The following is a 16,643-nucleotide window of genomic DNA, read 5'->3' as shown; positions in this document are numbered from 1 at the left end:
CCGAGAGAGTGAGGTGAAAGTGACTCGAAGCTGCAAAATGTGGAACTTGAAGCCATGCTATTTCGACGTAAATGGAGGACTTACTCAAATAAACCAGAAAAATGTCCCTGGCCAGCTGAACCAAACAGTGTCAAGAAGTGGCACTTCAAATCGATCTCTAGCTGTGTACAAAGAAAACATGAAATAATACTTTACAGGTACTGTAATATGATTGTTTATGTTTCTGCTGACCTATCACAGTGTTGTGCATTATAAATTCAAACACGTTTGGTGTTGTCGTAGAAGCTAGCTTTTTTCTTCTAGTAGCGAGCTTTTACGGCTAATTCCGTAGCACTCCGATGTGTTACTACTCTAGAAAAAGAGTTCCTCAGCGTTTGCTCTTACAATAACAATGTTGTTCCAGCTTGGTTATTATACAGGTTATGGAACGTAAATGAAGTACCCTATTTTCCGGAACATAAGGCGCACAGGATTAAAAGGCGCACTGCCGATGAGCAAGTCTAGTCAGGTCTATTTTCATACAAAAGGCGCATTAAAGGAGTCATATTATTATGATTATTTTCTAAATGTAAAATACTTTCTTGTGGTCTACATAACATGTAATGTCAAAATGTTGCATGGATGATGTCTTAAACATCATCTTCAACTCACTTTCAGACAGTCTCTTCAGGATACACTGTTATGTGGGCGGTCTTATTAACGTGCCTCCACTTGGACAGTGTCTTCTCCTTGTTGTAGCGGTGTAGCGTGCAAGGACAGGAGTGGAAGAAGTGTCAAAAGATGCCGCTAACTGTTTTAATGACAATCACACTTTACTTCAATCAATAACGTCTCCTCATCCGTGGCTCACTAGTGCAACAACAACACCCGAAATGTTTCCCGTGACCGGAACTCTCTAATATTTAAAGTTCCTTGGGTGAATAATGTCAACTCACTACACCGGCATGTTTTAGTGCTTTCATGGTGAGTTTACTGACAGATATAAATGACACCTTTACGCTACTTTATATTAGAAATGCCACATAAGGAGAAGATAGAGAAAAAGAAGAATCTTATCGACTACGGTGTCAGCAAGGACGTGTGCAAATTTCCAGGACTAATGCAGATCTCAAATACACATCAGCTGGTACCAGAAGGTAGTAAAAGTTGCTTTTGCATAATATTGTGAAACAAAACGCAAGATAATGTGTTTGCTACTGGTTGTCCTTGTACACACACCCTAGTAATACTTGTACCTCTGACTCCGGGGCCGACAATCCATCAAGCAGTGTGGCTTCAAAGTCGTACTGAAACATTTTGACAGGTTTTTCGAGTGCCGTTTGTAATGTTCTTTATTTTCAATGGAACATTTAAAGTTTTGGTGTTTACTGGCATCATATTGCAGTCTGCACATATGTCTTATGTGTGACTGCCTTCTACTGGTCACACTTATTACACCATGTACACAATAAAATTGCTTCAAGGTCTGTAAGCAGAACCAGAATTATTCCACACATTAGGCGCACTTGCACTGTCGAGTTTTGGGAAAATGAAAGGATTTTAAGTGCGCCCTATTTAGTAAAATACAGTATTGTTGGCGTTTTTTTAAAAGTATTTTTTAGAGTGATTTCAAGGTAGAATTGGTGGCTCCCATTAGGTACATTGCTAGTCACCAACGACAACCATTTTTTACTCGTTAAATCACAAACAAAAAACAGTCTTATTGTCTCTCATCATGATTGTGAACGATGGGCAAACCCCCCAAAAAGTGCAGTTCCCCTTCAAGAGAGACTAAGGCTGGAACTGTGCTATGACAGGCCTCTTCTAGAATGTCGAGGAAGAAGAGAAGAAGGCCTAAAACTGAATGAGTCCAAAAGTGCTGAACTCTGTTGACAACAGATGGATCTTGACAAAAAGTGAAGTAGCCTTCAAAGAGCACATGAGATTGCGAGCCTGCTTTATTTGCACAGTGAAGGCAACATGGCCTCCACATTAGCAAGACAGACATTGTCTGCAGTCGACACCTTGTTGATGTTTGATGGTCCTTCCTCCGTACCAAATGTAGATTTTCGCTCCTAATCTTATATTTGATGACATTTCAAGCAGCACGCCACATTCAAATAAACATCTTCACCATCTCAATAGTCGTATATTTATCCCCGCACTTGGCTGCTCTGCTTGTAAAAATGACATCATGACTGACTGTCTGCAATTCTGCCAAAGAGGACTGCAAGGAAACAACAACAATCTACTTATGATGTCGTTGCAGAGAACGCTCGGTTTGGACCAAAATGCATGAATGGCGACCTAATGGGACTCTAATTTACCAGCTATCCTTTATTCAAGGGCTGTCCCAATACCAATATTTTGGTGCTAATACCAAAATATATTTCCATACATCTCTAAATAAAGGGGACCACAAAAATGTCATTATTGGCTTTATTTGAACACCAAATGTTAGTGTAGATGAAACATGTTTATTATTGTCATTTAGTCCTTCAATAAAATAGACAACTTGTCTTTTAGTAGTAAGTAAACAAACAAAGACTCCTAATTAGTCTGCAGTAACAAACTGTGTCATTTATACACCTATTATTTTATACACATTATGAGGGACAAACTGTAAAAATGGATTATTCATCTACTTCAGGGGTGTCAAACTCAAATACAGAGTGGGCCAAAATGTAAAACTGAACAAAGCCGCGGGCCAAGGTTGAACAAATGAACCTTTTAGGTGGTAGAGTGTATTGTAGCGTCCCAGAAGAGTTAGTGCTGCAAGCGGTTCTGGGTATTTGTTCTGTTGTGTTACGGTGCGGATGTTCTCCCGAAGTGTGTTGTCATTCTTGTTTGGTGTGGGTTCACAGTGTGGTGCATATTTGTAACAGTGTTGAAGTTGTTTATACGGCCACCCTCAGTGTGACCTGTATAGCTGTTGACTAAGTATGATTAGCATTCACTTATGAGTGTGTACAAGCTGCTTATATCATGAGGCTTGGCCGGCACGCTGTTTGTATGGAGGATAAGCGGACGTGATGACAGGTTGTAGAGAACATTAAAGGCATTGCCTTTAAGGCACGGCCCCCAATATTGTTGTCCGGGTGGAAATTGGGAGATATTCACAAGAATGGTTGCCCAGGGAGATTTTCGGGAGGGGCACTGAACTTCGGGAGTCTCCCGGGAAAATCAGGAGGGTTGGCAAGTATGAGCATTAGCGGTGAATGCGGTGTTACAGCGACACCGACGCTGTATAATATCGGCGGACCAGCTCTAATGTTAATTGGATATTGCCTCCAGGGCCAAATGAAATGACATGGCGGGCCAGAGTTTGATACCCGTGAGCTACTTGTTCATTTACTGTTAATATCTGCTTATTTTCTCTCTTACATGTTCTATCTACACTTCTGTTCAAATGTAAAAATCACTTATTCTACTCTTCTTTGATACTTGACATTAGTTTTGGATGATACCACACATTTAGGTATCGATCTGATACCAAGTAGATGCAGGATCATACATTGGTCATATTCAAAGTCCTCATGTGTCCAGGGACGTATTTACTGACTTTATAAACCTAATATGAATAAAAAAAAAAAGGAAAAATTACCAAAAGTATTGATCAAATCATAGTAGTATTGACTAGATACGCTCTTGTACTTGGTATCATTACAGTGGATGTCAGGTGTAGATCCACCCATGGCATTTGTTTACATTGTGATGGTGGTGAGCTATTGTATCCTCCTACAGTGTGTAGTGAAGCATGTTAAGATATTCCTCGTCCTGCAGTGATAATGCAACTTACTTTATTTGACGCCATGGAGACAAACATTAGTGATTTAGAAGTAGCCAAAAGCAGCTCTTCCTGAGGGTGTTTCAGTGTTATAACTTCACCTTTATCTTGACTTTTTACACCAAAATGTGTCCATTCTCCCTTTTCTGTCTACACACTGTGTCTGCTTGTAAGTACTCTGTGTGTGTGCGCTGCCATACATGCTCCTCTGCTCCTAAAACCAGCAATGTCATCATGTGACAAGGCGTCATCATATTGTTAAGAACACCTGAAAAATATCGATATTTTTTTCCTTTCCCGGACATTAAAGCTCGTTGTCGTCACAAAGTGACTTTGCTGGTATTACGAGCAGAGGAGCATGTTCGGCAGCGCATTTTGTACTTGCAAGCAGACACAGTGTGTAGACAGAAAAGGGAGAATGGATGCATTTTGGTGTAAAAAGTCAAGATAAAGGTGAAGTTATAACACTGAAACACCCTCAGGAAGAGCTGCTTTAAAACATGCAGCTAACATCCATCCACAGTGTTTTAGCTACTTCTAAATCACTAATCCTGGCCTCCATGGTGACAAATAAAGTCAGTTTCTTACAAGTACCATTATCACTGCAGGACGAGGAATAGCTAAACATGCTTCACTACACACTGTAGGAGGATACAATAGCTCACCGCCGTCACAATGTAAACAAATGCCATGGGTGGATCTACACCTGACATCCACTATAATGATACCAAGTACAAGAGTGTATCTAGTCGATACTACTGTGAATACATCAATATTTTTTATCGTCATAAAATCTTTTTTTTTTTTTAATTCAAATTATATTCATAAAGTCAGTAAATATGTCCCTGGACACATGAGGACTTTGAATATGACCAATGTATGATCCTGTAACTACTTGGCATTGGATTGATATCTAAATGTGTGGTATCATCAGGAAATGATACAGAAAACAGGAAAATAACGAGCAAAGTGTCCTACTGACAAAGACACATCTGAACAGACAGTGAAGAGGCACGTCTGATATTCAAAAATAAATACTTCCACTTCTATTGATGAATCATATTTGGTACTATACCGCCTCTAAAAAGTACCAATTTCCCCCTGTCCCTGTTGTTTAACGGGCATGATGGCGTGTTGTTGTGACATTGCTGGTTTTATGAGCAGAGGAGCATGTTGGGCAGCGCACACACACTGAGTACTTACAAGCAGACACAGTGTGTAGACAGAAAAGGGAGAATGGACGCATTTTGGTGTAAAAAGTCAAGATAAAGGTGAAGTTATAACACTGAAACACCCTCAGGAAGAGCTGCTTTAACACATGCAGCTAACATCCATCCACAGTGTTTTAGCTACTACTAAATCACTAATACTGGCCTCCATGGCGACAAATAAAGTATCGTTATCACTGCAGGATGAGGAATAGCTAAACATGCTTCACTACACAGCGTAGGAGGATACAATAGCTCACCGCCGTCAACAAACTAGCACTCCTGAATGTCAACAAATGGGTGTATCTTTACATACATCAAATATAACATTACCAAATACAAGAGTTGTATCTAGTTGAAACTACGATAACTACATCATTATTTTTAGTATCACAAAATGTTTTGTCATTTTTAAAATAGATTAAGTCAGGAAGTACGCCTCTGGACACAGGAGAACTTTCTTTGTGACTGATGTATGATCCTGGAACTACTTCTGTTGGACTGAACATCTGTGGTATCATCCACAACTCATGTCAAGTATCAAAGAAGAGAAGAATAAGTGATTATTACATTTGAACAGAAGTGTAGATAGAACATGTTGGAACAGAAAATAAGCAGATATTAACAGTAAATGAACAAGTAGATTAATAATATTTTTTACAGTTTTTCCCTCATAATGGTGACAAGATAATAGAATGGGAATTGATAGAAAATGTTACTGCATACATTTACTTACTTCCAAAAGAGAAGTTGTCTGGAACATGGGTCCCCAACCTTTTTGTATCCGCAGACCGGTTAACGCTTAATCATTTTTTTTTTCTTTGTCAAGAAAAAGGGTAGTTTTTGTCATGAAAAAAAGGTTTTTGTGGTTGGTGCACTAATTGTAAGTGAATATTGTGTTTTTATGTTGATTTATTAAAAATAAAACTTTAAAAAAAAAATTTTTTTTTTTAATAAAAATGAATAAAAAATTATTTTGCGGCCCGGTGGTTGGGGACCACAGGTCTAGAACCTTCACTATCTTATTTTTGGATAAAATTCTTCTTTGATTGCAGTAGAAAATGTTTAATGTATCATAAGATTTTGGGTCAAAATAAAGACAATAATGACATTTTTCTGTGTTCCCTTTATTTTGAAAAGCAAGGGAATACATTTTCAAACATTGGAACGAGGACCCCCCTACTTGATAGGAACTACGCAGCGTCCTCACCTGTTTTGTTTCCTCTCCCTCCCTCTGCCCAGCTCGCCTCCCTCCTATCCGAGTAGAAGAGTCCAGTTTTTCCCAAGACATGCAGTGGCTGCTGGAGCGCGGCGTGCAGTTCGCCGACGTGGCCTTCTACGCCGGGGACTCTGGGAAAGAGCTGGGCTGGGCCCACGCCTCCGTGCTCTGCGCCGTCAGCCCGTATTTCCGCCAGCTGCTCCTGGGGCCGAAGAGCAGGTAGGAGAGATGTTGTCCTGCTTTGTGGCCCAGCAGCACCTGCATGGTCCTGCTGTGTGGCTCCACAGGGAACGTCCACAGTCCCGATGCGTCTGCAGGGAGAGGGACGCACCGCCCCATTCTTTACTCTCCACCTGGGACGGGGGCATGATTGATGACATGCCCAGATCTGACGGCCACCTCTCTCGTCTGGTGGTGAAGGACCCCCTGCTGTGCATGTGCTTGTGGGAGACCCTCATGTTCATCTACAGAGGTAAGTCACACGGGGACAAACACTTGCAAAATATACACACTACTCTCGGGACTCACATGAAGTAATTAAACAGGGTTTTATTCCCTTAAACCTCTCAATCAAGACATCACCACACAGCCCACTGCATAAAGTACAGGGCTACCTCTCTTTTCCTTCCAAAGGTCAGGCATGGACCCAATTACAAAAAAAAACGAAGCACTTTTTCCCATAAGAATCTCATTCATCTGTTCCAGACAGCCAAACATACTGTAAGTTCACAATAGTCTGGTCCAGATACCAATATTTTGGTACCGGTAACAAAGTGTATTTTGATACTTTTTTAAACAAAGGGTCACCACAAAAAATGTCATTATTGTCTTTATTTGAACACCAAATGTTAGTGTAGATGAAACATATGTTTATTATTGTCATTTAGTCCTTCAGTAAAATAGACAACTTGTCTTTTAGTAGTAAGTAAACAAACAAAGACTCCTAATTAGTCTGCAGTAACATATTGTGTCATTTATACACCTATCATTTTATACACATTATGAGGGACAAACTGTAAAAATGGATTATACATCTACTTGTTCATTTACTGTTAATATCTGCTTATTTTCTGTTTCAACGTGTTCTATCTGCACTTCTGTTCAAATGTAATAATCACTTATTCTTCTCTTCTTTGATACTTGACATTAGTTTTGGATGATACCACACATTTAGGTATCGATTCGATACCAAGTAGTCACAGGATCATAATTTAATTCCTCATGTGTCCAGGGACATATTTACTGACTGTGTAAACAAAGAAAAGAAGATTTTGTGACGAAAAAAGAAGTAGTATCAACTAGTTATGCTATTGTACTTGGTATCATTACAGTGGATGTCAGGTGTAGATCCACCCATGACATTTGTTTACATTGTGACTGCGGTGAACTATTGTATCCTCCTACGCTGTGTAGTGAAGCATGTTTAGCTATTCCTCGTCCTGCAGTGATAATGATACTTGTAAGAAACTTACTTTATTTGTCGCCATGGAGGCATGGATTAGGGATATAAAAGTAAAGTACTGCTGACTGTGGATGGATGTTAGCTGCATGTTTTAAAGCAGCTCTTCCTGAGGGTGTTTCAGTGTTATAACTTCACCTTTATCTTCACTTTTTACACCAAAATGCGTCCATTCTTCCTTTTCTGTCTACACACTGTGTCTGCTTGTAAGTACTCTGTGTGTGTGCGCTGCCCAACATGCTCCTCTGCTCCTAAAAGCAGCAATGTCCTGACGTGACGACGACGCACCATCATGCCCGTTAAAAATGGCAAACCTGTACTTTTTAGAGTATAGTACTGTTTTTGATTCATGAGTGCCACGATACTATGCTACTTGCTTCATAGTACAACCTTATTATGTAGAGTGGGGGGGCGTACGCAAACCTAAGTACCACTCAACCATTTTTGAATATGTTTCTGCAGAAGAGCCCTGATTTGAACCCCATCATATATCATTGATGACCTGTGTTAAATAGAATCTACAATCTCCATCTTCCCAGTAAAGTGAAAGTTATTACAGCAGCCAAAATGGCTTCTTGGGTCTATTAGAAAAGGTGTCCCATTACTTTTGTTCATGACGTGTACAGTCAAACCACAACTGATGCCAGTTCAAACATATACATAACATTAACTGCAATTTCACAGGTCTTGCTTTTATGCCTGTGTTGTTGCCACACACACACACACACACACACACACACACACACACACACACACACACACACGCACGCACGCACACACACACACACACACACACACACACACACACACACACACGCACACGCACTCACTCACTTACTATTGATATGATTGCGACGTCTTTGGAGTCTGGTGCCCCAAATGACATTCAGTTGATTTTTCTCTTCAGAAGTGAAATGGCCATGTACTTGTGTGTGTGAGAGAAGAATAGTCACACTTTGACATTCTGACAATGAGCCTCTTTTTGCAGGGAGTCTGATAACAGCTATTTTATTTTCAACTAAGGCACGTGCTCCTTCTTCCATGATGTAGAACAGGCCTGTGCAACTATTTTGACTCGGGGGGCCAAATTTAGTGAAAAAAATGTGTCTGGGAGCCGGTATATCCATCTATATATGTGTGTGTGTGTGTGTGTGTGTGTGTGCGTGTGTGTGTATATATATATGTGTATGTATATATGTATGTATATATATATGTGTATGTGTGTATATGTATATATATATTAATATGTATGTATATATATATATGTATATACAGTATATGTGTATATATGTGTTTGTATATGTGTATATGTGTATGTGTGTATATGTATATTTATTAATATGTATGTATATATGTATATATATGTGTTTATATATGTGTATATATACGTATATATGTGTATATATGTATGTATATATGTGTGTATATTTATGTATATACGTGTTTGTATATGTATGTATATACGTATATATGTATGTAAGTTCGATTCAGGAGGAACAGTGTGGTTTTCGTCCTGGTCGTGGAACTGTGGACCAGCTCTATACTCTCGGCAGGGTTCTTGAGGGTGCATGGGAGTTTGCCCAACCAGTCTACATGTGCCTTGTGGACTTGGAGAAGGCATTCGACCGTGTCCCTCGGGAAGTCCTGTGGGGAGTGCTCAGAGAGTATGGGGTATTGGACTGTCTTATTGTGGCGGTCCACTCCCTGTACGATCAGTGCCAGAGCTTGGTCCGCATTGACGGCAGTAAGTCGAACACATTTCCAGTGAGGGTTGGACTCCGCCAAGGCTGTCCTTTGTCACCCATTCTGTTCATAACTTTTATGGACAGAATTTCTAGGCGCAGTCAAGGCGTTGAGGGGTTCCGGTTTGGTGGCTGCAGGATTAGGTCTCTGCTTTTTGCAGATGATGTGGTCCTGATGGCTTCATCTGACCGGGATCTTCAGCTCTCGCTGGATCGGTTCGCAGCCGAGTGTGAAGCGACCGGAATGAGAAACAGCACCTCCAAGTCCGAGTCCATGGTTCTCGCCCGGAAAAGGGTGGAGTGCCATCTCCGGGTTGGGGAGGAGACCCTGCCCCAAGTGGAGGAGTTCAAGTACCTAGGAGTCTTGTTCACGAGTGAGGGAAGAGTGGATCGTGAGATCGACAGGCGGATCGGTGCGGCGTCTTCAGTAATGCGGACGTTGTATCGATCCGTTGTGGTGAAGAAGGAGCTGAGCCGGAAGGCAAAGCTCTCAATTTACCGGTCGATATACGTTCCCATCCTCACCTATGGTCATGAGCTTTGGGTCATGACCGAAAGGATAAGATCACGGGTACAAGCGGCTGAAATGAGTTTCCTCTCCCTTAGAGATAGGGTGAGAAGCTCTGCCATCCGGGAGGAACTCAAAGTAAAGCCGCTGCTCCTCCACTTGGAGAGGAGCCAGATGAGGTGGTTCGGGCATCTGGTCAGGATGCCACCCGAACGCCTCCCTAGGGAGGTGTTTAGGGCACGTCCAACCGGTAGGAGGCCACGGGGAAGACCCAGGACACGTTGGGAAGACTATGTCTTCGGCTGGCCTGGGAACGCCTCGGGATCCCCCGGGAAGAGCTAGACGAAGTGGCTGGGGAGAGGGAAGTCTAGGTTTCCCTGCTTAGGCTGTTTCCCCCGCGACCCGACCTCGGATAAGCGGAAGATGATGGATGGATGGATGGATGTATGTATGTGTGTCTATGTATATATTTATGTATATATGTATACATATATGTATGTATATATGTGTGTAGATATGTATATAGATACGTATATATATACACGTATATATGTGCATATATGTATATATTTATGTGTGTATATATATACAGTATATACAGTATATGTGTGTATATACGTGTTTGGATATGTATGTATATACGTGTATATATATGTATGTATGTGCCCTGCGATGAGGTGGCGACTTGTCCAGGGTGTACCCCGCCTTCCGCCCGATTGTAGCTGAGATAGGCGCCAGCGCCCCCCGCGACCCCGAAAGGGAATAAGCGGTAGAAAATGGATGGATGGATATGTATGTATGTGTGTCTATGTATATATGTATGTATATGTATATACATATGTATATATATATATGTACATACTGCATATGTATGTATATATTTTTGTATATGTACATATATATATGTACATACTGTATATGTATGTATATATGTAAGTATATATATATACTATATATGTATGTATATATATGTGTAGGTATATATATGTGTATGTATGTATATATGTATATATATGTGTGTGTGTGTACATATATGTACATACTGTATATGTATGTATATGTGTGTATATGTACGTATATATATAGTATATACATATATATATATATATACATACATATACACATATATACATACATATACAGTATGTACATATATATACATACATATACACAAATATGTATGTATGTACGTGTATGTTTATATATGTGTGTATATGTGTGTATATATGTATATGTATATATGTTTGATATATGTATGTATGTATTTCTGTATGTACATACTGTATATGTATGTATAAATGTGTATATATATGTATATACTATATATGTATGTATATATGTATGTATACATGTATGTATTTATATACATGTATGTGCATATGTATGGATATTATATATATACTGTATATATATATGTGTGTGTGTGTGTGTGTGTGTGTGTGTGTATATATATATATGTGTGTGTGTATGTATATGTGACCCCCGGGCCTTCATTTGCCCAGGTGTGGTAGATGCATGTCCTCACATCACAATGATTCATTGATTTAGAAAGAATGCCTGTGAATGTCACTTCAGTGTTAGTTAGTTGTGAGCCTCAACACACTTTTGTGCGTGAGGTCCCTGCAAGCTCCCACTGGCCCAGATTTTCATAGGGCTCTGAAACATTAGTTCCTAAAATGTGTGATATCCTGCCAAGTGCTACAAAACACCTGTTGCCCGACTTCAACTGGAATGTCAAGAAAAGCAATCAGACTGCCATTCAAAGTAGTTGCAGTTAGACGTTATAATGATTGCACTCTGACAGAAGACATTAGTCGTCGGCTATTGGCTGAGGTCCAAGGTTACATCGTGCCAGAGGAACTTTGAGTAGGAGTCAGTCAAATTAGACACGTTCGATGCCCACTTTAAAACCCTTGTTGCACGACATCCATTTTCTCTTATTCAGGGTGACTTAGACTTGGGTATGCCCTGAATAGATCACCTGTCAAGAATGTAAAACATTACCCAGTTTTCCAGGCCCAAGAGTGCATCGGTATTTTAGCTTTTTTTTTTTTTACATATATTAGCCACAGATTGTAAAAGGAGATATTTGTAAATGTTTTTTTACATAACAGTGCCTATAACACGGCAGTAAAATGACTGATCGAACAAAACAGAAGTCATCATCTTGGACTCACTAGCTGCTAAAGCTAGCTCTCCAATCAGCTAAACAGACTCAAGAACTCCACGGAGACTTTTTGGTGAATTTACGAAACTGAAACAATACAAAAGGAATGCAATTGTAAGTTAATAATACTAAAACAGACACTTGCAAATGTGTTGGCATATTAGCTAATGCTAATGACGCTAGTTTCATTATATCACGATAGCACGTACAAATATATCTATAAAAAAGTCACTCCTGCAGACATGACACACGGAACGATGTAAGTATGAATTATTTTAGTTATATTTCAAAACTTACAAACGTTGCTTGGAGTCACGAATGAAGAATTATTTCGAGCAGAAACGCTATGGACGGTTATACTTCGGTTGCATTTACATTTTCAAACCGTAGCACTTTAAAATAAAAAAAATTGACAACGAAGGTGAAAATCATATGTTTTAGGAACACACATGAGAGTTCCACCACTCTTGTCTCCAATGACTCACACACAGACACACTTCAAGCACACATCCAAGCAAATTATACTGAGTTTTACCTTCTACTTTATCTTCCTCGCGCTATAATTCCATTCAGAAAATCATAACTTTGATTGCACAAAACCCTTAGAATTGCCACAAGTGGCAAGGACTGACAACAATGAGTGCAGAAGTCATGTTTACCTCCGTAAATAAACATTGCAGTGCGAGCGACGTCATGACTTTATGTGCGCATGCAGACCAGATTGCATTCATATTAGAAATGTTTTCTTATTTATTTTTATAACGTGAATGGCCACTAAAAAGATCAGATTTGACAAAAAAAACGTAGCCTACTATGTTCACTGTTACTTAATGCCAAAAAAGAATGTATTGAATTTTCCAGACCGGATTATAAGCGCATTAAAGGAGTCATATTATTATTCAGATTATTTTCTAAATGAAAAAGACTTCCTTGTGGTCTACATAACATGTCATAATGCTTCTTTGCTCAAAATGTTGCATAGATGATGTTTTACACATCATCTTCAACTCATTTTCTGACAGTCTCTTTGTGTGCGCTCTTATTCATGTGCCTCCACTTGGACAGCGTCTTCTCCCCTGTCATCTTTGTTGTAGCGGTGTAGCGTGCAAGGACGGGAGTGGAAGAAGTGTCAAAAGATGGCGCTAACTGTTTTAATGACATTCACACTTTACTTCCATCAATAACGGAGCAGCATCTCCTCATCCGTGGCTCACTAGTGCAACAACAACACCCGAAATGTGTCCCGTGACCGGAACTCTCTAATAAGTAAAGTTCCTTGGGTGAATAATGTAAAGTCACTACACCGGTATGTTTTAGTGCTTTCATGGTGAGTTTACGGACAGATATAAGTAAGAACTTTACACTACTTTATATTAAAAATGGCAACAGTGGAGGATGAAAGTCACAAAACAAGAAGATAGACAAAAAGAAGAAGCTTATCCACTACGGTGTCTCCACCAACTACAAAGGCGGAGACGCGCTAATGTTCAGGACTTATGCAGATCCCAAATACAGATCATTAGGTACCAGATGGTAAGAAAAGTTGCTTTTGCATAATATAGTGAAACAAAACAGCAGATAATATGTCTTACCTTATAGACACAGCATAATAATACTCCTATGTTGAAGCACAGTACAATCCATCAAGCGGTGTGGCTTCATAGCTTACCAAAGTCATACTAAAACATTTTGATAGATTTTTGAGCGCCATGTGTAATGTTCTATATTTTCAATGGAACAAATGAAATTTTGGTGTGGTTTACTTGAGTCTTATTGCAGTCTACACGTATCTCTTATGTGTGACTGCCATCATATTGCAGTCTACACGTATCTCTTATGTGTGACTGCCATCTTATTGCAGTCTACATGTATCTCTTATGTGTGACTGCCATCATATTGCAGTCTACACGTATCTCTTATGTGTGACTGCCATCTTATTGCAGTCTACATGTATCTCTTATGTGTGACTGCCATCATATTGCAGTCTACACGTATCTCCTATGTGTGACTGTCATCATATTGCAGTCTACACATATCTCTTATGTGTGACTGCCATCGTATTGCAGTCTACACACATCTCTTATGTGTGACTGCCATCGTATTGCAGTCTACACATATCTCTTATGTGTGACTGCCATCATATTGCAGTCTACACATACCTCTTATGTGTGACTGCCATCATATTGCAGTCTACACATATCTCTTATGTGTGACTGCCATCATATTGCAGTCTACACATATCTCTTATGTGTGACTGCCATCATATTGCAGTCTACACGTATCTCTTATGTGTGACTGCCATCATATTGCAGTCTACACGTATCTCTTATGTGTGACTGCCATCTTATTGCAGTCTACATGTATCTCTTATGTGTGACTGCCATCATATTGCAGTCTACACGTATCTCTTATGTGTGACTGCCATCTTATTGCAGTCTACATGTATCTCTTATGTGTGACTGCCATCATATTGCAGTCTACACGTATCTCCTATGTGTGACTGTCATCTTATTGCAGTCTACACATATCTCTTATGTGTGACTGCCATCGTATTGCAGTCTACACACATCTCTTATGTGTGACTGCCATCGTATTGCAGTCTACACATATCTCTTATGTGTGACTGCCATCATATTGCAGTCTACACATATCTCTTATGTGTGACTGCCATCATATTGCAGTCTACACATATCTCTTATGTGTGACTGCCATCATATTGCAGTCTACACATATCTCTTATGTGTGACTGCCATCATATTGCAGTCTACACGTATCTCTTATGTGTGACTGCCATCATATTGCAGTCTACACGTATCTCTTATGTGTGACTGCCATCTTATTGCAGTCTACATGTATCTCTTATGTGTGACTGCCATCATATTGCAGTCTACACGTATCTCTTATGTGTGACTGCCATCATATTGCAGTCTACACGTATCTCTTATGTGTGACTGCCATCATATTGCAGTCTACACGTATCTCTTATGTGTGACTGCCATCATATTGCAGTCTACACGTATCTCTTATGTGTGACTGCCATCATATTGCAGTCTACACATATCTCTTATGTGTGACTGCCATCATATTGCAGTCTACACGTATCTCCTATGTGTGACTGTCATCATATTGCAGTCTACACATATCTCTTATGTGTGACTGCCATCGTATTGCAGTCTACACATATCTCTTATGTGTGACTGCCATCATATTGCAGTCTACACATATCTCTTATGTGTGACTGCCATCATATTGCAGTCTACACATATCTCTTATGTGTGACTGCCATCATATTGCAGTCTACACATATCACTTATGTGTGACTGCCATCTACTGGTCACACTTATCATTACACAATGTACCAAATCCAATAGCTTCGAGGTCAGTAAGTACAACCAACATGATTCCGTACATTAGGTGCACCGGGAATGAGGCACACTGTTGAGTTTTGAGAAAATGAAAGAATTTAAAGTACGCCTTGCAGTCTGAAAAATCTGATATGTTTGATGCATCATCAGATTTTCCTGTTAAAAAAAAGCCATTAATGATTTTTTTTTTGTGGTCCATGTTTATTTTTGAAAGTATTGAAATCCATCCATCCATGCATTTTTCTACCGCTTGTCCCTTTTGGGGTTGCGGGGGGTCGCTGGCGCCTATCTCAGCTGCATTCGGACGGTAGGCAGAGTACACCCTGGACAAGTCGCCACCTAATCGCAGAATTGCAGTATTGAAATCCATTGAGTAAAATCTGGGTGTGGGGACTCGACTGGAAGTATATACGCACATAAAGAAGCTGTTGTCATCTTCCAGTGCTTACACTCCCTTTAGCAAGCCTGCCATACAATCAGCAGATGCAAATCTTCTCCGCGGGGGTTTAAACGCTGCAGTGCCACGCTCGCCGCATGTCGAGCCTGCGCAAGGAGACCAGAACAACATTCACTATCACGCCTTCAGTTGCAGCACAAACACTTGGAGGTAAGGAGATTACAGTTGGAGTGAGCGGGGGTGCTCACATAAGAAGTAGAAGTGCTCAGTCGGCATGTTGGGAAGAAGGTGTTACTAAAGGAAGGGAGGACGATAACATGAAAGCCAGAGTTGAATACAAATGTGACACTGCAACGTCTCGCCTCTCACGTGACACACATGTACTGTACTTGTTGCTCCTGATTGTCTCTCACGTGACACACATGTACTGTACTTGTTGGTCCTGATTGTCTCTCACGTGACACACATGTACTGTACTTGTTGCTCCTGATTGTCTCTCACGTGACACACATGTACTGTACTTGTTGCTCCTGATTGTCTCTCACGTGACACACATGTACTGTACATGTTGGTCCTGATTGTCTCATGTGACACACATGTACTGTACTTGTTGGTCCTGATTGTCTCTCACGTGACACACATGTACTGTACTTGTTGGTCCTGATTGTCTCTCACGTGACACACATGTACTGTACTTGTTGGTCCTGATTGTCTCTCACGTGACACACATGTACTGTACATGTTGGTCCTGATTGTCTCATGTGACACACATGTACTGTACTTGTTGGTCCTGATTGTCTCTCACGTGACAC

The 16,643-nt window shown here is 40.2% G+C and overlaps 1 protein-coding gene across 3 annotated transcripts in view; it reads left to right on the top strand.

Moving 5' to 3' along the window:
* The window catches only part of rhobtb3 (Rho related BTB domain containing 3), an 87,867-nt gene that overhangs the window by 35,301 nt on the left and 35,923 nt on the right, over positions 1 to 16,643 (top strand). For all 3 annotated transcript variants that reach the window (XR_009802162.1, XM_061874705.1, XM_061874704.1), the window contains exons 6-7: positions 6,217 to 6,412; positions 6,481 to 6,665. Coding sequence is in view for 2 of the 3 variants with exons in the window: in XM_061874705.1 (XP_061730689.1) it covers positions 6,217 to 6,412; positions 6,481 to 6,665 (381 nt within the window). In the remaining variant the exon portion in view is untranslated. The remainder of the gene's footprint in view (positions 1 to 6,216; positions 6,413 to 6,480; positions 6,666 to 16,643) is intronic.

This window comes from Nerophis ophidion, linkage group LG16, assembly GCF_033978795.1.
Source record: "Nerophis ophidion isolate RoL-2023_Sa linkage group LG16, RoL_Noph_v1.0, whole genome shotgun sequence".
Lineage (NCBI taxonomy): Eukaryota > Metazoa > Chordata > Actinopteri > Syngnathiformes > Syngnathidae > Nerophis > Nerophis ophidion.
This window is presented reverse-complemented; position numbering and strand designations above follow the sequence as displayed.